This window comes from Microcaecilia unicolor, chromosome 3, assembly GCF_901765095.1.
Source record: "Microcaecilia unicolor chromosome 3, aMicUni1.1, whole genome shotgun sequence".
NCBI classification, from domain to species: domain Eukaryota; kingdom Metazoa; phylum Chordata; class Amphibia; order Gymnophiona; family Siphonopidae; genus Microcaecilia; species Microcaecilia unicolor.
This window is the reverse complement of record NC_044033.1, coordinates 526,238,090-526,263,575: the sequence shown is the minus strand read 5'-3', so window position 1 is coordinate 526,263,575 and position 25,486 is coordinate 526,238,090. Positions and strand designations below refer to the sequence as shown.

General features: G+C 45.3%; 1 protein-coding gene across 1 annotated transcript in view; it reads right to left on the bottom strand.

The window, feature by feature from the left end:
* Window positions 1-25,486, bottom strand: part of AFG1L (AFG1 like ATPase) — a 350,420-nt gene that overhangs the window by 86,183 nt on the left and 238,751 nt on the right. The window contains exon 8 of the mRNA XM_030195195.1: window positions 161-243. Coding sequence (XP_030051055.1) covers window positions 161-243 — 83 coding nt within the window. The remainder of the gene's footprint in view (window positions 1-160; window positions 244-25,486) is intronic.

Here is a 25,486-nt window from a genome sequence, read left to right as displayed (position 1 = left end):
CGCCTGACCCCATTCAAGACCTGGGGTGAAAGGAACTTTCTGCAGGCCAGAGAGGATAGAGTCAATGCACCTTCACTACTGAATCAAAGGTACGTGTGAAAATATTATGTTTCTAATAACATAACTGTAAGAACAAGCAAGTAACCAAAAGGCAACTCACAGGTAGTAAAGTTTCCCTGCAGCAGACATCACCCTTTTCCTGTAGTCTATACCAGAATCCAGTGGGATGGTATTGCAGTACATCTACAAGAGAAAGACACGGTTAAGTATCTCAAATTATACCATTTAAAGATCAGTAACATAAAGAGTGCCTGCAACAAAGAAAAGCTATTCTTAGTACTATAGAAAAAAAGAAAAAGATCCCGTAAAGCTGAAGAGCTGTATATTCATGCAAAAGAAGCATCACAAGCCTGCTATCTTCATAGTCATTCTTTATTCACCAGATATAAACGATATAAACTCCTTACATAGTTTCAAAATACTTTGCAACTGTTTAAACATTTAGTACGACCTTTGAAAATACATTAGTATAATCGTTTTTTCCTCAGTTAATTCATCATTTGTGTTCAAAGTGTCTTCCTTCAACCTTAACATCTACTATAATAAAACTCACCCTCAACGTTCTGAGGACACCGACGTCAGTGAAGCCAAGCTCTGACTTCCTTCAAAAAGGTTCGAAGGTTCGTGGTGGTGAAACCACCAAAATCGCTCCGGGCCCCGCCCTCGAGGGCAGAGCAATGGCAGAACAACGAAGGGGTTGGCAGGGAGGGAGGCAGGGAGGCGGGGGTGGCAAATCGCTCCGGGCCCCGCCCTTGCGTCAAACGTCATGACGTTGGGGGCGGAGCAATGGCAGAACAACGAAGGGGTTGGCCAGGGAGGGAGGAGGGGGGTATTGGCAACGAAAACCTTGCTAGCGCCCGTTTCATTTGCTCTGAAACGGGCTTCTTTTACTAGTAAGAACATAAACACCGCCATACTGGGAAAAGACCAACGGTCCATCAAGCTCAGCATCCTGTCTCCAACAGTGGCCAATCCAGGCTTCAAGAACCCGGCAAAACAACAACAAAAAATTTAATAATGTTCAATGGACTTTTCCTTCAGGAATCTGTCCAAACCCCCCGTAAACTCCGTAAGGCCAGCTGCTGTCACTACATTTTCCGGCAACAAGTTCCAGAGTCCAACTACACGCTGAGTAAAGAAAAACTTTCTCCTATTTGTTTTAAATCTACCATATTCTAGCTTCATCTTGTGTCCCCTGGTTCTATTATTGTTTGAAGGTGTAAGCAAACGCTTCACATCTGTCAGCTCTACTCCACTCATTATCTTGTAGACTTCTATCATATCACCCCTCAGCCATCTTTTCTCCAAGCTGAAGAGCCCTAACCTTCTCAGCCTTTCCTCATAGGGAAGTCATTCCATCCCTTTTATCATTTTCGTCGCCCTTCTCTGCACAACCTTGACACATTCACAAAGTCTTCGACGTCACTGAGCTGTTGGCTCCATGAATTCTGGGGATTCATTAATTAAGAGCTCAATGTGGAAAAATAAAGTACTCAGAAATGACCTGAATTTGGGTTATTTGAAAAAATGTCGGGGGTCCTGTTTTTTTCTGGACACTGAGCATATTTACCACTAGGGCTGTGGAGCAAACGTCACATATGATATGCTATAAATAAAACCCACCACTATTTTTTATATGCAGCAGTATCCTCTCGCCCCTCTGGGTTTTCAGTTCAGTTAGAACTTGCTCTAACCTAGCCGATGGAGCCACAAGCCTTCATACGTGACTACAAAAAGTATCAATTCCAAAGTTTCAAGGCCAAGTAGGATCTATACTAAAGTGTGCCTTTGTTGTGCTCATTACAGAGGTTTTTAATATAATATTTTTATATGTAAATGAGGTTGGTAAGAAGGTAGCCCAGAAGATTTACTATCCCAATTTTTACAAATTAGTTTTGCTGTTTTCCACTGCAACTCATTAACCATTCATCTGAATATAGTTTCACAGCTGAAAAATTATGCACAGATTTTCCCAATTTGCCAAGGAGAAAAACTTAATAAGCACTGTAATAAGTGCTGTTTTTTCTGCTAAAAGGCCAGATTCAAATAATGGCACTGAAAGTTAGGCACTGGGATGATCCTCTCTAAGCTAACATTCTTTTAGGAATCTATCCAAACCTTTATTAAACCCTGCTAAGCTAACCGCTTTTACTACATTCTCTTAGCAATTAATTCCAGAGTTTAATTACATGTTGAGTGAAGAAATATTTTCTCCAATTTGTTTTAAATTTACTACTTTGTAGCTTCATCGCATGCCCCATAGTCCTAGAATATTTGGAAAGAGCAAACAAGCAATTCACGTCTACCCGTTCCACTTCACTCGTTATTTTGTAGATCTCTATCATATCTCCCCTCAGCCATCTCTTCTCCAAGCTGAAGAGCCCTAGCCGCTTTCGTCTTTTCCTCATAGGGGACTCCCACCTCCTTTATCATTTTCGTCACTCTTCTCTGTACCTTTTCTAATTGTACTTTATCTTTTTTTTTGTATTCTGTAAGTTGTGTTCTGTGCGGAGAAAACTAGCTTAGTGCGCATTTCGCGCCTAACTTTGGGTGCCAGCAGTTACGCCTGCCAAAAGCTGTGGAAATGCTCTCATGTAACCGATTCGTATAAATACTATGTATCCTTTTATCTCTGGTAAATGCATCCAAACTGACTCTCACTGAAACCAGGAAAACAATCACCAACAAGTGGTATTATTCGTCATGAACTTCTTTGTTTTAGAGCATTCTCAGATATTCCCACTATAAACAACACACAGTATATCTCTGTGGCATGTTCAGGGGAAGGGGAAGGATTGAATGTGATCTCCAATCATTTGGAGGAATGCGGATACATTATAACAACAATGCAGTCATGGCCAGGGCCGCCGAGAGACTGGGCCGGGCCCGGGACAAGGCGAAAAAGCTAAGTACTTTGTTACTTCAAATTGAAGAGTTTAATACTTATTTAAATGCTAATTGTTAATTGTTAAATGAAATATGAAACATGAAGATTTAAAGAAAGATAAAATCAAAGTAAAAATATATACTATTGGGTTGATCTATGAGGAGTTATACGGCGCCCTAAAAATGAGGGACGCTGTACCCGGAAGGGATTGCTGTTGAAGATTCTGACGATCCCCATAAAGAAATGTTCTTCTACATACATTTGCAAGTAAAGTTGATATATGTATAGAAAAGAGTCGCTATTTATTTAAGCATAACAAGTCACGAGTGTGCCATGACTGCATTGTTGTTATAATGTATCCGCATTCCTCCAAATGACTGGAGATCACATTCAATCCTTCCCCTTCCCCTGAACATGCCACAGAGATATACTGTGTGTTGTCTATAGTGGGAATATCTGAGGATGCTCTAAAACAAAGAAGTTCATGACGAATAATATCACTTGTTGGTGATTGTTTTCCTGGTTTCAGTGAGGCTCATGTAGCTGATGGCAGAAGGGCAAAGGCAGGCATTCTGTAATATCACGCCTAATTTCTGGGAACGCTCCTGACCCGCCCATGCCCTCTCATGGCCACGCCCCTTTTGGAGTTGTGTGCTATAAAATTTAGGCATACATGTTATAGAATAGGACATAGGACAGATCCGAACATAACTCCTAATTACTGCCAATTAAGTGCTTGTTAACGTCAATAATTGTCAGCTCCTAACTGAATAATTTTCTGCTCGGATCTGGGATCTGCGCCCAAATTTAGGCAACCCATACAGAATCTTGGGGTATATGCCATTTCTAAAGCTCATAATAGAATACAACTTTTATGTGAGGACATGTATACTGCTGTCCATGGAGAACACCTGCTACAGGTAAGCAACTTGATTTCTCTGAGGATAAGCAGAAGAGCAGGTACAAATTTGTACGAGAGCACTTGTGTGCTACTACAGACAGTTCTGCTCGCCCTAACTGAAACCTGGCTCTCCCCGGACGACTCGGCCTCAGTCGCGGCCCTTTGCCATGGAGGTTATCTCTTCTCCCACACTCCCCGCCCAGTTGGCCGCGGTGGAGGCGTCGGGCTACTACTTTCGCCCTCCTGTAGTTTCCAACCCCTCCTCCTACCGCAGTCTCACTGCTTCTCATCCTTTGAAGCACACTCCATCCGGCTATTCTACCCATTGCCAAGCAGAGTGGCAGTCATTTACCGCCCCCCTAATAAATCCCTCTCTTCCTTCCTCACCGACTTCGATGCCTGGGTTTCCATTTTTCTTGAACCCTCATCTCCGTCACTCATTCTCGGAGACTTTAACATACACGTTGATGACCAATCCGACCCTCACGCGTCTCGGTTCCTCACTCTAACATCCTCCTTCAACCTCCAGCTATGCTCCACCGCCTCGACTCACCGAGACGGCCATTGTCTTGACCTCGTCCTCTCCTCCTCCGGCTCCCCCTCCAATTTCCACACTTCAGCTCTTCCTATCTCGGATCATCACCTGATCACCTTCACACTTCTTCACCCCCCACCTCAGCCCTGTCCAACTCTAACCACTACCTCCAGGAATCTCCAGGCTATTGACCCTCCCACCTTATCCTCTTCTATCTCCAATCTCCTCCCCTCCATCTTGTCCTCTGAGTCTGTCGACAAGGCTGTCTCCGCATACAATGCCACTCTCTCCTCTGCTCTGGACACCCTCGCTCCATCCACCTCCCGTCCCACAAAGCGTACTAATCCCCAGCCTTGGCTGACCCCTTGCATCCGCTACCTTCGTTCCTGCACCCAATCTGCCGAACGCCTCTGGAGGAAATCTCGCACCCATTCAGATTTCCTTCACTACAAATTCATGCTATCCTCCTTCCACTCCTCCCTATTCCTTGCCAAACAGGACTATTACACCCAACTGACCAATTCTCTCAGCTCCAACCCCCGTCGTCTCTTCCCCCCCTTAACTCCCTCCTCAAAGTGCCCTCCGCTCCTACCCCCCCTCACTCTCCCCTCAATCACTGGCCAATTACTTCCGCGATAAGGTGCAAAAGATCAACCTTGAGTTCACTACCCAACCATCTCCTCCTTTTCACCCTTCAAGCCTCGACCAACCAACTCAGGCCTCTTTCTCCTCCTTTCCGGACATCACTGAGGAGGAAACCACTCGCCTTCTTTCCTGCTCGCAAAGTACCACCTGCTCCTCTGATCCCATCCCCACCAACTTACTTAACACCATCTCTCATACTGTCACCCCCTCCATCTGTCATATCCTCAACCTCTCTCTCTCCACTGCAACTGTCCCTGACACCTTCAAGCACGCCGTAGTCACACCTCTCCTCAAAAAACCATCACTTGACCCTACCTGTCCCTCCAACTACCGCCCCATTTCCCTCCTACCCTTCCTCTCCAAAATACTTGAGCGTGCCGCACGTTCACAGCCGCTGCCTTGATTTTCTCTCCTCTCATGCCATCCTCGATCCACTTCAATCCAGTTTTCACCCTCTACACTCGACAGAAACAGCACTCTCTAAAGTCTGTAATGACCTGTTCCTTGCCAAATCCAGAGGCCACTACTCCATCCTCATCCTCCTCGATCTATCCACCGCTTTTGACACTGTCAATCATGATCTACTCCTTGCCACACTGTCCTCATTCGGGTTCCAGGGCTCTGTCCTCTCTACTACTACTACTACTATTTAGCATTTCTATAGCGCTACAAGGCATACGCAGCGCTGTACAAACATAGAAGAAAGACAGTCCCTGCTCAAAGAGCTTACAATCTAATAGACAAAAAATAAATAAAGTAAGCAAATCAAATCAATTAATGTGAACGGGAAGGAAGAGAGGAGGGTAGGTGGAGGCGAGTGGTTACAAGTGGTTACGAGTCAAAAGCAATGTTAAAGAGGTGGGTTTTCAGTCTAGATTTAAAGGTGGCCAAGGATGGGGCAAGACGTAGGGGCTCAGGAAGTTTATTCCAGGCGTAGGGTGCAGCGAGATAGAAGGCGCGAAGTCTGGAGTTGGCAGTAGTGGAGAAGGGAACAGATAAGAAGGATTTATCCATGGAGCGGAGTGCACGGGAAGGGGTGTAGGGAAGGACGAGTGTGGAGAGATACTGGGGAGCAGCAGAGTGAATACATTTATAGGTTAGTAGAAGAAGTTTGAACAGGATGCGAAAACGGATAGGGAGCCAGTGAAGGGTCTTGAGGAGAGGGGTAGTATGAGTAAGGCGACCCTGGCGGAAGATGAGACGGGCAGCAGAGTTTTGAACCGACTGGAGAGGGGAGAGGTGACTAAGTGGGAGGCCAGCAAGAAGCAGATTGCAGTAGTCTAAACGAGAGGTGACAAGTGTGTGGATGAGGGTTTTGGTAGAGTGCTCGGAAAGAAAGGGGCGGATTTTACGGATGTTGTAAAGAAAGAAACGACAGGTCTTGGCGGTCTGCTGGATATGAGCAGAGAAGGAGAGAGAAGAGTCAAAGATGACCCCAAGGTTTCGAGCTGAGGAGACAGGGAGAATGAGAGAGCCATCAACAGAAATAGAAAACGGGGGGAGCGGGGAGGTGGGTTTGGGGGGGAAAATGAGAAGCTCGGTTTTGGTCATATTTAATTTCAGGTGGCGTTGAGACATCCAGGCAGCAATGTCAGACAAGCACGCTGAAACTTTGGTTTGGATGCAAGGTGAGATATCAGGGGTAGAAAGGTAGATTTGGGAGTCATCAGCATAGAGGTGGTAGGAAAAGCCATGGGATGAGATTAATGAACCAAGGGAAGAAGTGTAGATAGAAAAGAGGAGGGGACCGAGAACAGAACCCTGAGGTACACCGACAGGCAGAGGGATAGAAGTAGAAGAGGATCCACCAGAGTGAACACTAAAGGTGCGGAGGGAGAGATAGGAAGAGAACCAGGAAAGGACAGAGCCCTGGAATCCAAGTGAGGACAGGGTATCGAGAAGTATGCTGTGATCGACAGTGTCAAAAGCAGCGGAAAGATCAAGAAGAATGAGGATGGAATATTGACCTCTGGATTTAGCCAGTAATAGGTCATTGGAGACTTTAGTAAGCGCAGTTTCAGTTGAGTGGAGAGGGCGAAAACCAGATTGTAATGGGTCAAGAATAGCATGTGAGGAGAGAAAATCAAGGCAGCGGCGGTGAACAGCACGCTCAAGTAATTTGGAGAGAAAAGGAAGGAGGGAGATGGGTCGGTAATTAGAGGGACAAGTAGGGTCAAGTGAAGGCTTCTTAAGGAGAGGTGTGACCACAGCATGTTTAAAGGAAGCAGGGACAGTCGCAGTGGAAAGTGAGAGGTTGAGAATGTGACAGATAAAAGGAATAAGAGTAGGAGAGATGGCATTAAGAAGGTGGGTGGGAATGGGATCAGAGGAACAGGTGGTACATTTTGAGGAAGAAAGGAGAAGTGTAGTTTCCTCAATAGTAACTTCAGGAAAGGAGGAAAGGGAATGAGGGGAAGGAGAGAGAGGGGAACGGACTAGTGGAGGGAGAGCTGGTGAGGTAGAGAAAGCAAGGTTTATCTTTTGAACCTTGTTGTGAAAGAATTCAGCAAGGGTCTGAGGAGATAATGAAGGGGGAGTTGGGGGAGGGGGCACCTTGAGGAGAGAGTTCAATGTGGTGAAGAGAAGTCGAGGATTAGAGCCAAGAGAGTTGGTCAGTTGGATATAATAATCCTGTTTGGCACGTAAAAGAGCAGATTGGAAGGAGGTCAGCATGAACTTAAAGTGTAAGAAATCAGCAAGGGCCCGAGATTTCCGCCAGAGGCGTTCGGCGGAGCGGGTACAGGAACGTAGGTAGCGGATATTAGAAGTCAGCCAAGGTTGGGGTTTTGTACGCCTTACAGGGCGGGTCATCAAAGGTGCAAGAGTGTCTAAGGCAGAGGATAGAGTATTGTTGTAAGAAGAAACAGCCTCGTTGACAGACGTGGATGGTGCCACAGTAGAGAGGAGGTTTGAAACATGGGAGGATAGAGATGAAGGGTCAATGTCGTGAAGATTCCTAGATAAATTAGATAGGATAGGACGGGACTGGGAGGGAGGAGATTTAAGTGTGAAAGTTATAAGATGGTGATCAGAGAGGGGAAGATCGGAGGCAAGGAAACTAGAGGGTGAACAGTTGGAGGAGAAGATGAGATCAAGACAGTGACCATTTTGATGAGTGGGGGAGGTGGAGCATAGTTGGAGATTAAAGGACGACGTTAAAGCGAGTAACTTGGAAATATAAGAGTTGGAAGGATCATTAGCAGGAATATTAAAGTCACCAAGGATGAGAGAGGGGGAGGAAGGATCATGGAAGAAGGCAAGCCAGGCATCAAAGTCACTGAGAAAGGATGAAAGGGACTTATCAGGGGGACGATAAATGACCGCTATTCGAAGAGGCAGAGGAGAGAAAAGGCGGATAGAGTGGACTTCAAAGGAGGAAAAACAGTGAGATTGAGGTGGAAGAAGGGGTTGAAATCTGGAGGAGGGAGAGAGAAGTAGTCCAACACCGCCCCCACGGCCAGCAGAGCGAGGAGTATGTGAAAATAGATAACCGCCATGGCACAGGGCTGCGACTGAAGCAGAGTCATCAGGGCAGAGCCAGGTTTCTGTTATGGCGAGCAGATGGAGGTGACGCGAGATAAAGAGGTCCTGGATATAGGGGAGTTTGTTACAGATAGAGCGGGCATTCCATAGGGCGCAAGAGAAGGGCAGAGAAGAGGAGGGGAGTAGAGGAATAGAGATGAGGTTAGAGAGGTCACGGTGAGATCTGTAGAGTTTGGATAATAGTTGGTGAGGAGGGCCAGGATTGGGATTGATGTCACCAGCTGAGAGTAAGAGAAGGAGTAAAAGAGAGCGGAGGAGAGTAGGAGAGGTGTGGCCACGAAGGCGTCGAAGGCGAGAGGTATTTAGGTGGAATGGGGAAGGCAAAATGGAGGGAAGAAAGAGATGGAGATTAAAAGCCAAGAGGGAGGAAGAGGGTAGGAGAGAAGGTGAGGTGATGAAGTCAATGGATGGGAAGTGAGTTCCTGTAGCGGAGAGAGGTAGGGGGTGAGGGAAAAGATTAGGAAGGGACAGAGCTAGGAAGAGAATGTGAATAGGGGCCATAAATGATTAAGGTACTTTAGCAACTGGAAAAAGATTAGATACAAAGAGAAAAATGCCCCACGCGCCGTTAGGCGCGCGGCACCTAGAGCGGAGGCCCTGAGTGGATCGGGGTGGACCTGGGTGTCACCCCGGAGAAGGCTGTAAGGATATGCAGATGAGCTGCAAGTCCTCCACAGCACCTGAAAGGCAGCCGGTGGTAAAGGTGGGTACCTCTCAGCTGAGGAAAGGCTTACCAGGGGTTAGGCCGAAGCCAGCATTCCTCCCCCTGAGGGTCGCCTGATCCTAGCCAAAAAGCACCTGGGGAACTCTGGGCACTTGGAGAGAAGGCCCTGGGAAGATCGGGGTGGAACTGGAGTCACCCCGGATACAGCTATGAGGAAATGCAGAAGGGCTGCAAGTCCTCCACAGCACCTGGTGGGAGCGCTGGGCACCTAGAGCGGAGGCCCTGAGTGGATCGGGGTGGACCTGGGTGTCACCCCGGAGAAGGCTGTAAGGATATGCAGATGAGCTGCAAGTCCTCCACAGCACCTGAAAGGCAGCCGGTGGTAGAGGTGGGTACCTCTCAGCTGAGGAAAGGCTTACCAGGGGTTAGGCCGAAGCCAGCATTCCTCCCCCTGAGGGTCGCCTGATCCTAGCCAAAAAGCACCTGGGGAACTCTGGGCTCTTGGAGAGAAGGCCCTGGGAAGATCGGGGTGGAACTGGAGTCACCCCGGATACAGCTATGAGGAAATGCAGAAGGGCTGCAAGTCCTCCACAGCACCTGGTGGGAGCGCTGGGCACCTAGAGCGGAGGCCCTGAGTGGATCGGGGTGGACCTGGGTGTCACCCCGGAGAAGGCTGTAAGGATATGCAGATGAGCTGCAAGTCCTCCACAGCACCTGAAAGGCAGCCGGTGGTAGAGGTGGGTACCTCTCAGCTGAGGAAAGGCTTACCAGGGGTTAGGCCGAAGCCAGCATTCCTCCCCCTGAGGGTCGCCTGATCCTAGCTCTGTCCTCTCCTGGTTCTCCTCCTCTCTCTCCCACCGCACCTTCAGAGTTCACTCTCATGGATCTTCCTCCAACCCCATCCCGCTATCTGTTGGTGTTCCCCAGGGATCTGTCCTTGGACCCCTTCTCTTCTCAATCTACACCTCTTCCCTGGGCTCCCTCATCTCATCTCATGGCTTCCAGTATCATCTCTATGCGGACGACACCCAGCTGTATCTCTCCACACCAGACATCACCGCGGAGACCCAGGCAAAGGTATCAGCCTGCTTAACCGACATTGCTACATGGATGTCCAACCGCCACCTGAAACTGAACATGTCCAAGACTGAGCTCATTGTCTTTCCACCAAAACCCACTTCTCCTCTTCCTCCACTTTCTATCTCAGTGGATAGCACCCTCATCCTCCCCGTCTCATCTGCCCGCAACCTCGGAGTCATCTTCGACTCCTCCCTCTCCTTCTCGGCACACATCCAGCAGATAGCCAAGACCTGTCGCTTCTTCCTCTTCAACATCAGCAAAATTCACCCTTTCCTCTCTGAACACACCACCCGAACTCTCGTCCACGCTCTCATTACCTCTCGACTTGACTACTGCAACTTACTCCTCACCAGACTCCCACTTAGCCATCTATCCTCCCTTCAATCTGTTTAGAACTCTGCTGCACGTCTTATATTCCGCCAGAACCGATATACTCATATCACCCCTCTTCTCAGGTCATTTCACTGGCTTCCAATCCGATACCACATTCAGTTCAAGCTTCTCCTTCTTAGGCTACAAATATACTCAATCTGCTGCCCCTCACTATTTATTTATTTATTTATTGTTTGCATTTGTATCCCACATTTTCCCACCTCTTTGCGGGCTCAGTGTGGCTTACAATAAGATAAGAATAATGAAAATACATTTGTTACAACTTGGTTATGGGTTATATTGTACAAATTATGCGAGATAATCGAATTATCATAAGGAATATCACAATGGAACGTCAACATGAAGCTTAAGGGCAGTGTTAAGACACAAAGGCATCTCCCCTTATGTTCCCACCCGAAACCTCTGTTCACAGGACAAATCCCTCCCCTCAGTACCCTTCTCCACCACTGCCAACTCCAGGCTCCGCCCATTCTGCCTCGACTCACCCTATGCCTGGAACAACCTTCCTGAGCCCTTACGTCAAGCCCCCTCCCTGCCCATCTTCAAGTCTCTGCTTAAAGCCCACCTCTTCAATGCTGCCTTCGGCAACTGACTCTTACCTTCAGGATATCCGGACTGCCCCAATTTGACTGCCCCTATCGTATTGACTACTCACTTGTCCTTTAGGTTGTAAGCTCTTTGAGCAGGGCCTGTCCTTTTATGTTAAATTGTACAGCGCTGCGTAACCCTAGTAGCGCTTTAGAAATGTTAAGTAGTAGTAGTAGTAGTTCTGGGACCCTATTTTATAATGCCACATTACCTTCTTTAAACACAGGCAATTTAAGTGGCTATCTAAAATTGAAAGAAATGGGCCTAGATTATAATCCCCAAACAGATTATGAAGGACTGACTGGCCAAACCTACTGTTGTATTGGAAGTCTCATTCGAAACAGAATAGAGAAGTGAATGTGCCCTCTGCTGCATCCTGCCCACAGGAAATTGCATCAGAGAAGGCAGGACCCAGCAGAGGGAAGACCCAGGGGCTGGCCGAAGGCAGCCTATTATGCTGCTCCTGCCGCCAGCGGCGGCAACCAACAAACTTTACAGGACTGAGGGGGAGTGAGAGAGGTGACGGGAGACATGATAGAGGTCTATAAAATAATGAGTGGAATGGAACGGGTAGACATGAATCGCTTGTTTACTCGTGCCAAAAACACTAGGACTAGGGGGCACGCGATGAAGTTACAAAGTAATAAATTTAAAATGAATCTAAGAAAGTATTTCTTCACTTTAATGTTCTGAGACTCCAAAGCAGTGTCTTAGGTAGTTTGACCCTGGTGAGAAGAGTGAGAATTGTTGCTGTGAGTGTTTCTTGTTTCCTCAGCCTCAGAAGCTGTTCCATATACCAGTGTAGCTACTCTGCTGGAAATATATAACTAAGGCAAGCTTCGCCTTTACTCCTTAGGCCTAGGAAAGGGCACATTAGGTTCCTCATTCTTACTGTCCCAGTTACAGCACAGAGCTTAAGCAGCTGCTCTAACTGTAAATGTTCCTAGACTTCTCCAGGTAGCCAGGCTCAGGATTAAATGACCAGGACCTTTGGGCTGGATGGCTGTCATTCAGCCAGGGACACAAGGAGCCAAAGACATGGATTTGAACTGAGCAGAGGGTTTTATACCCTAGGGAAGTTCCCTGCAAAATTAGTCCCCTCACTGACATAGAAACATGACGGCAGATAAAGACCACAAGGCCCATCTAGTCTGCCCATCCTCTGTAACCTCTAACTCTTCCTTTTCCTAAACGATCCCACATGCTTATCCTATGCCTTTTAAAATTCTTACATAGTCCTTGACTCCACAACCTCCACTGGGAGGCCATTCCACGCCTCCACCACCCTTTACATGAAATAATACTTTCTTCCCTCTTAACTTCATTGTATGCCCCCTCGTTCCAGAGCTCTCCTTCATTTGGAAAAGGCTCTCTTCCTGTACATAAATGCCCTTGAGATATTTAAATGTTTCTATCATGTCTGCTCTCTCCCTCCTCTCTCCTAGCGTATACATGTTGAGGTTCATAAGCCTGTCCCTATAATTTTTGCATTCAAGACTGCTTACTAATTTCGTAGCTGCTCTCTGGGCCGACTCCATCCTGTTTATATCTTTCCGTAGGTGCGGTCTCCAGAACTGCACGCAGTACTCCAAATGGGATCTCACAAGAGACTTATGCAATGGCACTATCACCTCCTTTTTCCTGCTGGTCATCTCTCTTTTCATGCAGCTGGAGACCTTTAGGAGGCAGTAAGGGCTCCGGCACTAACCCAGCAGTAACCAGGCAGCGGGCGATGCTGCCAGATTACCACCGGACACTCCTACCGCTGGGTTCTTGGATGAGCCCAATGGTAGACCCGATTTGCTGAGTGCCACGAGCAATCTATCCCCTTCCACCCTTTAGTTAAAGGGCTCCCTAAAATTTTTACAACACTGTACAGTAGCGAGAATTATTCAGGTACGATACGCCCCTGCCCAAAGAAGTTTACATTCCAAGGTTAACCATCACACCTCTATTCAGGAAATCTGGACTGCCCCTACTTGACATTTCGCCCATTAGATTGTAAGCTCCTTGGAGCAGGGACTGTCCTTTTTGTTAATCTGTACAGCGCTGCGTAACCCTAGTAGCACTCTAGAAATGTTAAGTAGTAGGTTAGTGGCAGAAGAAGGAGAGCACAGAAGGTCTGTTATTTGACTAAGTCTTTCCTTGTTGCATGCAGTAAACAACTTTCCTCCAGATCAGGGGTGCACAACCCAATCCATGAGATAATTTGCATGTCTACCTCCACTGTAATCAAGTTTATCTCGTGCGTATTCATTGTAGATATCCTGAAAACCTGACTGGCCAGGTCTGTTCCGAGGACTGGGTTAAGAACATCTGCTCCAGACTGAAACTGCAGGCTACTTGAGGCTGTTGTCAAGGAGTCCTAACTCAAAGGGCCATGGATGAAGTAGACACAACTGAGCCATAAATTAATATTGTGTTTGGTGAGGTACCAGGGACATAAGGATGGCTTTATATACTAGTTTTAGTTGCTGAAGTGGTTTAGCCAGGCAGTATAAGACAAGCCTTGAAATCATTCGCTTCAAAGTAACCCCATCAAATAATTCATAGTACTCAAGATATCTTATAAGGAAGTCTACCATGCCAAAAGGAATAAAATTGCAAAAGATGTCAAATATTTAAAAGCATCAAAAACAACTCGATCAAACTATTGTTCCCGATGCACTTAGCTTGTATCTTTCTGCTCAAACATTGTGGGAACAGCAGACTTTTTTTTTCTCCTTTAAATAAATAATGTCAGTGAATCTTCGCTCGCTTTATACATGACCTCTGGGGTAATTAGCAATCATTCAAAAGCAACAAGACTAAAATGTTCTATTCTTTTTTACTGTCAGCTCTTATCTTGATCAGCATTTTAATAAAGACGGTGTTTTTTCAAGACAGTTTTATGAATCAGTCGTAATTGCATTCTGACACGCAGTGAATAGCAAAAGGAAGACTAAGTATCGCTTCATCAACCTTTCTAACCTTTATGCTAGCATTAACTGTAAATAATTTTTACACAATCTGACAACAGAAAAATCCAAATTCCTTCTTAGCTCTGTGCGTACTTCCCTACGACTGGGATTCGTGTGACCCTGCACCCGCAACACACAATCGACCATAATTACTCAGTGTTGTGAGTTGCTCGGTTGTTTGCCTTTCAGCAATTAAATCATCTTAAGGGCATAAAAGGCCACTTCATTCTGAAAATGCATGAGAGGAAGAAAAAAAAAAAAAAAGGGATTACCTGAAAACATTAAGCTTTTCATGCAGCCACCCCCTTCTCTGATGACTTTCTGAATATACAGACAAATCATACTTCGGAAAATAATCCAGCACGGGCAAAAGCCATGTGTATATAACTGTATGAAATTAAAGGTGAGGCAGAAAGATCAATGATCTTGATCTTCAGAGGGAGCAGAAAGCCTCACCACAGTCACCTAAATTAGGTGCCTATATTCAGAAAGTTTAACATTAGGTGCCCTGGAGAAGCATTTTTGATGATGCCTAAATCTGATTTTGGATGTTTTGCAAAATGTCCAAAGATCAAGTGGCAAACATAGCAATTTTCAAACCAGAAAAACGTCCATCACTTGCAAGATGATGTTGTGCTCTGTGATTTTATCTTTTTGAACCATTTTTTGGGGGGAAAACAAAAAAATCCACGAGAAAAACACACAAAAACAAGCCATTGGGATGTTGGAAGAGTCAGCGTTCTTAGTAGACTGGTCACACACACATCCCAGAAGAGCAATGAGGCAACCTAGGGGACATTGCAGTGAACTTCACATAAAAGGTCCCAGGTACACTTCTCACCCTTACCCCCCTTTTATTGTATGGTAAGTCCTCCAAAATCCACTAAAAACTTACTGTACACCTCAACAATAGCTTTTATATCTTCAGGCGTCACCAATATGTGGGTACAGTAGGTTTTTGGTGGGGTTCATAGGGCTCACACTTTCTACCACAAGTGTAAGTTCAGAGTTGGATAAGGGCCTGGGTCCTGTTCCCTAAAAAAGGTGGTAAACAGGGCCTTTAGTTGTGATTGAAACAGGTCTAGACCAAAATATCTAACTTTTAGCTCTGGGCATTTTTTCATTATGACATAAAAATGTCCATGTTTTGGGAAAGCCCAAATCCTGCCCCAGCATGCCCCTGACACCCCCCCCCCCCCTTGTGATTTGGATGCACTGCATATGAACTGCAAAAAAAAAAAAAAAACATCTAAAAAAACTGGGTTAGAAAATAGTGATTTGGCCATTTTGGCAAAAAACAAACAAAAAAACCCCCAATCTGCCACTTTTTAGATGTTTTTCTGTTTCGAAAATGAGCCCCTAAAAGGTTTGCCAGGTATAAAGTTCCCTAGTTAAAACAACCAGTGCTAGAAATGACTGATGACAGCTTTACTTCCACTGCCTTGAATGGATCTCTTCATAAAGGGGTTAGTAAATCACAATAAATAAATAAATAAATACTTCATTGCCTCCCCTGTCATGGTTCCCCCACCCCCACCCCATGGCTCCTACCCCCTGTATAGCCATCTCCATTCAGGCACCTTGTGATTTAAGGTACCTTGAATTTCATTCAAGATCACTTTATTTAATAAACTGCCTCTACAAAACTAAAAGTCGAAGCACACAGAGCATCCACCCTACCAAGAGATCCCCCTAAAAAATTCGTTTGTAGCAGAAACTAGAACTGAAGTGAAGCCAGAGACCAAGACAGTAATTCAAAGGAAATCGCATTCCCTCTACACAGATAAAACATCTCAAAACTGTTAGGGAACTCCATTATATGAGGCAGTACATAGGAAATGAACTCCATGGGCCCCCAACAAAGTACTACGCCTTCCAGGCTCCTCAGTTAGAGGAAATACAAACCAAATACAGAGTGCAAATAGAGAAGCGAGAAAAGGTTCTCAGGTTGATGTAATACACGTAGGAACAAATGACCTGGTCACGGATAGCACTGCCTGTAGTACAGGGAGCTTTCCAGAAGCTAGCGGAAGGGATGAGGTCCTTGGTAAGGACTGTGGCTTTTTCTGAAACACTGCCTGCCTATGGAAAGGGTGAGGAAAGATGACAAAACAAAGAGAACTTCAAAGCCTGGTGCCAAAAAGAAGCTTTTAAATACATATGAGGATGCAGCCATAGGAGCCAACTTTTCAAAATTATTGGGGGTGCTAAGCCCAATGGAAATAACCCCTCCTTAGACACATACAAGGAATGTTCTCAATATTGTGGGTGCTCAAGCACCCACAGAGTTGGCTCCTATGGGTGCAGCAATGAGAAGCCTCCACACTCTGGAATTTACTCCCGGGGGGGGGGGGGGGGGGGGGGCTACGTATAACTCAAGACTACCTCTACTTCAGGAAGCAGGTGAAAGCCTGTCTCTTCTCCCAAGCCTTTAATTCATAGGGTGACTGACTATACACTCATTCTGCACCTAGACTAGCTTACTATACAACAAACTATACAACAAACTTGCCACATAAGTACATAAGTATTGCCCTACTGGGAAAGACCAAAGGTCCATCAAGCCCAGCATCCTGTTTCCAACAGTGGCCAATCCAGGTCACAAATACCTGGCAAAATTCCCCCAAAAGTACAAAACATTCTATACTGCTTATACCAGAAATAGTGGATTTTCCCCAAGTCCAATTTAATAACAGTCTATGGACTTTTCCTTTAGGAAGCTGTCCAAACCTTTTTAAAACTCTGCTAAGCTAACCGCCTTTACCACATTCTCTGGCAACGAATTCCAGAGTTTAATTATACGTTGAGTGAAGAAAATTTTCTCCAATTCGTTTAGCTAACCATCAAATTATCCTAACTGACTCTGTACCACACATCTTGTTCCCATCATATATTTGTACTTGGTCCCTCAGCTACATCTATGTTAGTTGAATGTTCTAATGCATGTTCATTAGGTATATCATTAGTATTATGCTAACACTGTATTGTATTTGAATTACGTACATTTTTGATACTGTTTGACGGTAGTTCTATTATTAGGTTTCAATTTACAGTTTTCAAGTTTACCTCATTTATTGTATTTATGTTTATTCTTGGTTATTTTACTATTGTTATGCTGTTAACAGAATTGTAAGTTTAATGTTAAACTGTACCTGCTGTACACCGCCTTGGGTGAATCTCTTATAAAGGCAGCTAATAAATCCCAATAAATAAATATATGGAAAAACAAAAGGCCATTTTGTAGTGATGGGCTACATCTATCTGATACAGGAAAAAGGATCCTTAGGGAGAAATATAGGCAATACATTTCTAGACATAACATAGTAACATAGTAGATGACAGCAGAAAAAGACCTGCACGGTCCATCCAGTCTGCCCAACAAGATAACTCATATTTGCTGCTTTTTGTGTATAACCCCGCCTTGGAACCACATCACCAAATCAAACTAGGATACGTCAATGCAAGATCAGCAGTAAGCAACTCGATAGACATACTAGATTGGATCACCACAGACAAACTAGACCTCTTATTTATCACAGAAACCTGGTTCCATAGTCCTACGGACCCCGCCATCCTACTAACGTGCCCACCAGAATACAAAATCACGCACTGGACAAGAAATAGAGAAAAAAGAGGAGGCGGAATAGCTTTAATATACAAACCTGAATTCACCATCACAATCACAGGCGAATCTACCTCACCACAACTTGAAATTGCATCGACAAGAATCAACCATCCAAGTCTAATAGGACACCTTAACACAATCCTATTCTACAGGCCACCAGGAAAATGGCAAGATGCCCAAGCACAACTCATGGATTTCATCTCGAATACCTGCGTATCAACCTCAAACATCCTCATACTAGGAGACATCAACTTACACCTAGAAGATGACACCCTACCAAGCACACGAGAATTCAAAGAATTCCTACAACTCTGGGATCTGCAAACACCCGACGTACAACCAACACACGAAAAAGGACACACACTAGATATCATAACAAATAGACTCGAACCAAACTCAGCTATCACACTCACCAACACAAGATGGACACCCACACTGTGGTCAGACCACCATAAAGCAAATGTCACACTTTACTGGCAAAAAACACAACCGAACACAATCAACAAACATGAGCGAACAACCTACACAACAAGGGGAAAAATAGACCCCACAACATTCTGGCAACAGATCTACCAGAGTGAATGGACTGCAAACGCTGGCACCATCCAATTCCTCCAAGAATGGGACGATATAAGCACAACAACATTAGACAAAATCGCCCCAGTCCAAACCAGAACATCACACAGGAAAAATGCAAATCCATGGTTCAACGAAGAGCTGAAAAAACTGAAAACACAAGTCAGGAGACTTGAACGAGCCTGGAATAAAAAGAGAGATGAACAAACACTAAACGACTGGAAACAACTTCGGAGAAAATACAAATACACCATCAAACAGACAAAAAGACTACACTATAAAACATTAATAGGACCAAACTACAAAGACACACATAAACTCTTCAACCTCGTGAACAAACTGTTAGACACCACACCAGTTACAACCAACGGCAAAGATACACCAAGTGCTGACAACCTTGCAAAATACTTCAAGGAGAAGATTGTGCAACTACGACAAAAAATACCCGCCAGCACTACAGAATACACCACTCTCCTAGACTGTCTAGATCCAGAAGAAGGAACACACCCAGCAGACAGAACCTGGACCGAATTTGAACTATTACCAGAAGAACTCATCTCTAAAACTCTCAAAAGATATGCCAAATCCAACTGCAAACTAGACATACAGTGGGGGAAATAAGTATTTGATCCCTTGCTGATTTTGTAAGTTTGCCCACTAACAAAGACATGAGCAGCCCATAATTGAAGGGTAGGTTATTGGTAACAGTGAGAGATAGCACATCACAAATTAAATCCGGAAAATCACATTGTGGAAAGTATATGAATTTATTTGCATTCTGCAGAGGGAAATAAGTATTTAATCCCTCTGGCAAACAAGACCTAATACTTGGTGGCAAAACCCTTGTTGGCAAGCACAGCGGTCAGACGTCTTCTGTAGTTGATGATGAGGTTTGCACACATGTCAGGAGGAATTTTGGTCCACTCCTCTTTGCAGATCATCTCTAAATCATTAAGAGTTCTGGGCTGTCGCTTGGCAACTCGCAGCTTCAGCTCCCTCCATAAGTTTTCAATGGGATTAAGGTCTGGTGACTGGCTAGGCCACTCCATGACCCTAATGTGCTTCTTCCTGAGCCACTCCTTTGTTGCCTTGGCTGTATGTTTTGGGTCATTGTCGTGCTGGAAGACCCAGCCACGACCCATTTTTAAGGCCCTGGCGGAGGGAAGGAGGTTGTCACTCAGAATTGTACGGTACATGGCCCCATCCATTCTCCCATTGATGCGGTGAAGTAGTCCTGTGCCCTTAGCAGAGAAACACCCCCAAAACATAACATTTCCACCTCCATGCTTGACAGTGGGGACGGTGTTCTTTGGGTCATAGGCAGCATTTCTCTTCCTCCAAACACGGCGAGTTGAGTTCATGCCAAAGAGCTCACTTTTTGTCTCATCTGACCACAGCACCTTCTCCCAATCACTCTCGGCATCATCCAGGTGTTCACTGGCAAACTTCAGACGGGCCATCACATGTGCCTTCCGGAGCAGGGGGACCTTGCGGGCACTGCAGGATTGCAATCCGTTATGTCGTAATGTGTTACCAATGGTTTTCGTGGTGACAGTGGTCCCAGCTGCCTTGAGATCATTGACAAGTTCCCCCCTTGTAGTTGTAGGCTGATTTCTAACCTTCCTCATGATCAAGGATACCCACGAGGTGAGATTTTGCGTGGAGCCCCAGATCTTTGTCGATTGACAGTCATTTTGTACTTCTTCCATTTTCTTACTATGGCACCAACAGTTGTCTCCTTCTCGCCCAGCGTCTTACTGATGGTTTTGTAGCCCATTCCAGCCTTGTGCAGGTGTATGATCTTGTCCCTGACATCCTTAGACAGCTCCTTGCTCTTGGCCATTTTGTAGAGGTTAGAGTCTGACTGATTCACTGAGTCTGTGGACAGGTGTCTTTCATACAGGTGACCATTGCCGACAGCTGTCTGTCATGCAGGTAACGAGTTGATTTGGAGCATCTACCTGGTCTGTAGGGGCCAGATCTCTTACTGGTTGGTGGGGGATCAAATACTTATTTCCCTCTGCAGAATGCAAATAAATTCATATACTTTCCACAATGTGATTTTCCGGATTTAATTTGTGATGTGCTATCTCTCACTGTTACCAATAACCTACCCTTCAATTATGGGCTGCTCATGTCTTTGTCAGTGGGCAAACTTACAAAATCAGCAAGGGATCAAATACTTATTTCCCCCACTGTATGTCCAAATAGCCTCATGCAAACTGCTCCTCAACAATTCATAACAAACCTAACAAATCACATAAACTACATGCTACAAAATGGACTCTTCCCAAAAGAAAAAGGAAAAATCCTACTCACACCAATTCCCAAAGACACAAAGAAAAACACAAACGAAATAACCAACTACAGGCCAATTGCATCCATACCACTAATAACCAAGCTAACCGAAGGTATGGTAACCAAACAACTCACAAACTATCTAGACAAACATTCAATACTGCATGATGCCCAATCAGGATTCCGTTCGAATCACAGCACAGAAACAGTATTAATCACCCTAATGACCAGATTCAAACAAAGAATTGCAACCGGCAACAATATACTCCTCTTACAATTCGACATGTCCAGCGCCTTCGACATGGTTGATCATGAAATCCTAATACACATACTTGAATACTTTGGCATCGGAGGAAATGTCTTGAATTGGTTCAAGGGGTTCCTAACCCTGCGCTCATATCAAGTCACATCAAATTTAACCACGTCCAAGGCATGGACACCTGAATGTGGAGTCCCACAGGGATCACCTCTCTCTCCAACTATATTCAACCTAATGATGATCCCTTTAGCAAAACTCCTATCAAACAATAACCTCAACCCGTACATATACGCCGATGATGTGACAATATACATCCCATTCAAACAAGACATCAAAGAAATCTCCAGCGAAATCAATAAAAGTCTACACATCATGAACACATGGGCAGATGCGTTCCGCCTGAAACTGAACGCAGAAAAAACTCAATGCCTGATACTCACCTCCCAATACAACACAACAGAATTCAACGTGATAAACACACCAAACCTAAAACTTCCAATCTCAGAAACACTAAAAATCCTTGGAGTGACCATCGACCGCCACCTAACACTCGAAACTCACGCAAACAACGTAACCAAGAAGATGTTCTTCAGCATGTGGAAATTGAAAAGAATTAGACCATTCTTCCCAAGATTCGTCTTCCGCAGCCTAGTGCAATCCCTCGTCCTTAGCCACTTGGATTACTGCAACTCATTATACGCTGGCTGCAAAGAGCAAATACTAAGGAAACTTCAAACAGCCCAGAACACAGCAGCCAGGCTCATCTTCGGAAAACCGAAATATGAAAGGGCAAAACCACTACGAGAGAAACTACATTGGCTTCCACTCAAGGACCGCGTTACTTTTAAAACTTGCACACTAGTCCACAAGATCATTCACGGTGAAGCCCCAGCGTACATGTCTGATTTAATAAACCTACCACCTAGAAACGCCAAAAGATCATCCCGAACTCACCTCAACCTCCATTACCCAACCTGCAGGGGCTTGAAGTACAAGACGATACACGCGTCAACCTTTTCCTACAAGAGCACGAAATCTTGGAATACATTACCACGCAACCTAAGAATGATCAATGATCAAGCCTCCTTCCGTAAACTACTGAAGACACACCTGTTCGAACAAACTTATGGAAAGAGCCAAAACACATAGAGACCACGCATTGTCCACAATGCAATACACATCCGCATCTGTTCCATCATCCCTTTATCCAGTCATCCATACATTCGTCCACGGAACTATATACACTATATGTCTAGGCGCCTAATAACGCCTAATAATGTTTTTTCCCATTGTTTCCTTCTAATGTTTCTATGTTTTGTCCCATTGTTATACTACCAACGATATTCGAATGCCTCGCACAACTCTGTTCAATGTAATCCATAACTTATTTGTAACAAATGTATTTCTATTATTCAAGTCTTATTGTAAGCCACACTGAGCCCGCAAATAGGTGGGAAAATGTGGGATACAAATGCAATAAATAATAATAAATAATACCTTACTTTGATTTGTACCTGTCTTTTTCAGGGCACAGACCGTATAAGTCTGCCCAGCACTATCCCCGCCTCCCAACCACCAGTCCCACCTCCCACCACCAGTCTGGCACAGACCGTATAAGTCTGCCCAGCACTATCCCCACCTCCCAACCACCAGCCCCGCCTCCCACCACCAGCTCTGGCACAGACCATATAAGTCTGCCCAGCACTATTCCGGCCTCCCACCACCGGCTCTGGCACAGACCGTATAAGTCTGCTCAGCACTATCTCCGCCTCCCACCACCGGCTCTGGCACAGACCATATAAGTCTGCCCAGCACTATCCCCGCCTCCCAACCACCAGCCCCGCCTCCCACCACCAGCTCTGGCACAGACCATATAAGTCTGCCCAGCACTATTCCGGCCTCCCACCACCGGCTCTGGCACAGACCGTATAAGTCTGCCCAGCACTATCTCTGCCTCCCACCACCGGCTCTGGCACAGACCATATAAGTCTGCCCAGCACTATCCCCGCCTCCCAACCACCAGCCCCGCCTCCCACCACCAGCTCTGGCACAGACCATATAAGTCTGCCCAGCACTATTCCGGCCTCCCACCACCGGCTCTGGCACAGACCGTATAAGTCTGCCCAGCACTATCTCCGCCTCCCACCACCGGCTCTGGCACAGACCATATAAGTCTGCCCAGCACTATCCCCACCTCCCACCACCGGTTCTGGCACAGACCGTATAAGTCTGCCCAGCACTATCCCCGCCTCCCAACCACCAGCCCCGCCTCCCGATCTTGACTAAGCTCCTGAGGATCCATTCCTTCGGCACAGGATTCCTTTATTTAAACTAGAAGGTGGGGGTACTAAACAGAAGCAGATAAACTCCACAAGTTCCCCTCCCCCCCCCCCAAAAAAAACCCCAAATTCAACAGCAAAAGCGTGACAGAGGTGAAGAAAGATTTTAAATTAACCATCTTTAGGATGTCCATGGAAATTATTATATGACTGTATTACGATATCTCTATTATGTAAGGCATGACCGATGTTGGACAAATTTTTGATATGTTTATTCGTCAATAAAAAATTTAAACAATAAATTAACCATCTTAGCCAGAAGGATAAACAGAAGGTGAGAGTCAATAAGTAACTGGAAAGGTATGAGCCCGAATGCTGACAGTCTATGCAACAAGGTTCATGATTTGCAAGCTCTGATGTTACAGAAAGACTTGGATATTGTTTTTATCACAGAGATCTGGTTCAATAAGTCCCACGAATTCAGGAAAGATAGAGATAGTTGGAAAGGTGGAGGGGTAGCTTTATATGCGAAAAACAATATTAAAGCAGCTGAAATGCAGGGGACCTGGGGAGAAGAAGAAGCATGTCTCACGCTTTCTTAAATTCTGACACAGTCCTCACCTCTACGACCTCCACCGGGAGGCCATTCCACTCTTCCATCACCCTTTACATGAACAAACACTTTCTTAGATTCCTCCTAAGCCTATTTCCTCTTAACTTCATCTTATGTCCCCTCATCCCAGAGTTTTCCTTCATTTGAAAAAGGCTCACTTCTTGTACATTAATGCCCCTGAGATATTTAAATGTCTCTATCTTTATCTCCTCTCTCCCTCCCGTCTTCCAGCTTATAAATGTTGAGGTTCATAAGCCTATCCCTATATGTTTTATGTCCAAGACCGCTTACCAATTTTGTAGCCGCTCTCTGGACTGACTCCATCCTGTTTATATCTTTCCGTACATGTGGTCTCCAGAATTGCACACAGTACTTTAAATGGGGCCTCACCAGAGACTTATACAAGGGTACCATCACCTCTTTCTACCTGCAGGTCTTCCCTTTCTTTAGGCACCCAAGTATCCTTCTGGATATGATCATCACTTTTTCTACCTGTTTGGAAACTTTAAGGTCATCAGACACAATCACTCCAAGTCTCGCACTTCCTTTGTACACAGAAGCACTTTACCCCCTATATTGTACCGCTCTCTCGGATTCTTGGGACCTAAATGCATGACCCTGCATTTTTTAAGCATTAAATCTTAGTTGCCAAATATTGGACTATTCCTCAAGCTTCGCTAGGTCCTTCCTCATGTCATCCACACCTTCCGAGGTGTCTACCCTGTTGCAGAGTTTGGTATCATCCACAAAGAGACAAACCTTACCAGACAGCCCTTCCGCAATATCACTCAAAAAGATGTTAAAAAGAGCCGGCCCCAGGACCGATCCCTGTGGTACTCATATGAAAATGAAGTTGATAATACACCGTTTATAAAAGAAAGCTTTAAAGAACAACTAGAAAAACTGAAAATGGACAAAGCCATGGGGCCAGATGGGATCCATCCCAGAATCCTGAGGGACCTCAGAGAGATTCTGGTGGGTCTTCTTAAAGATTTTTTTTAATAAATCCTTGGATACAGGGAGGGTTCTGCAGAATTAGAGATGAGCAGATGTAGTCCCTCTTCACAAAAGTGGAGACAAACAAGCAGCAGAAAACTACAGACCGATAATCCTTACTTTGGTGGTTGGAAAGGTAATAGAGGCGCTATTCAAGGAAAGGATAGTAAGTTTTGAAAGGAAGCTGACACCATTTTGAAGTGGTGCAATTTTCAAGTGAACATGATTGCCATGATTGGTTCCTGTAATCCCTGAAGCAGCAGTTCAGTGAAACGCTGGCTAATGTTGGTGGGACAGAGTCTTCAGTTAAAGCAGGTTTTATAGACCATTTTGCTAAGCAAATTCATCCAAAATAGTTTACAAGGTCATCTTTTTCGTGAAGTGCAGTGCCGAGCCCCTGTGTGCTGACTGTCCATGGAGCTAGCTACTGTGCGGAGACCTGTCCTACGCGCCCCTCGAGCACTTCTCCGCCCTGGTGAAACGATGCCATGTAATTCTTGCAAAGTGATGACCCGCCCTGTGATATCATCTACCAGAGACATAAACCCAGGAGCGTCTGGTGGCAGTGAGCCTCTCCTGGGGAC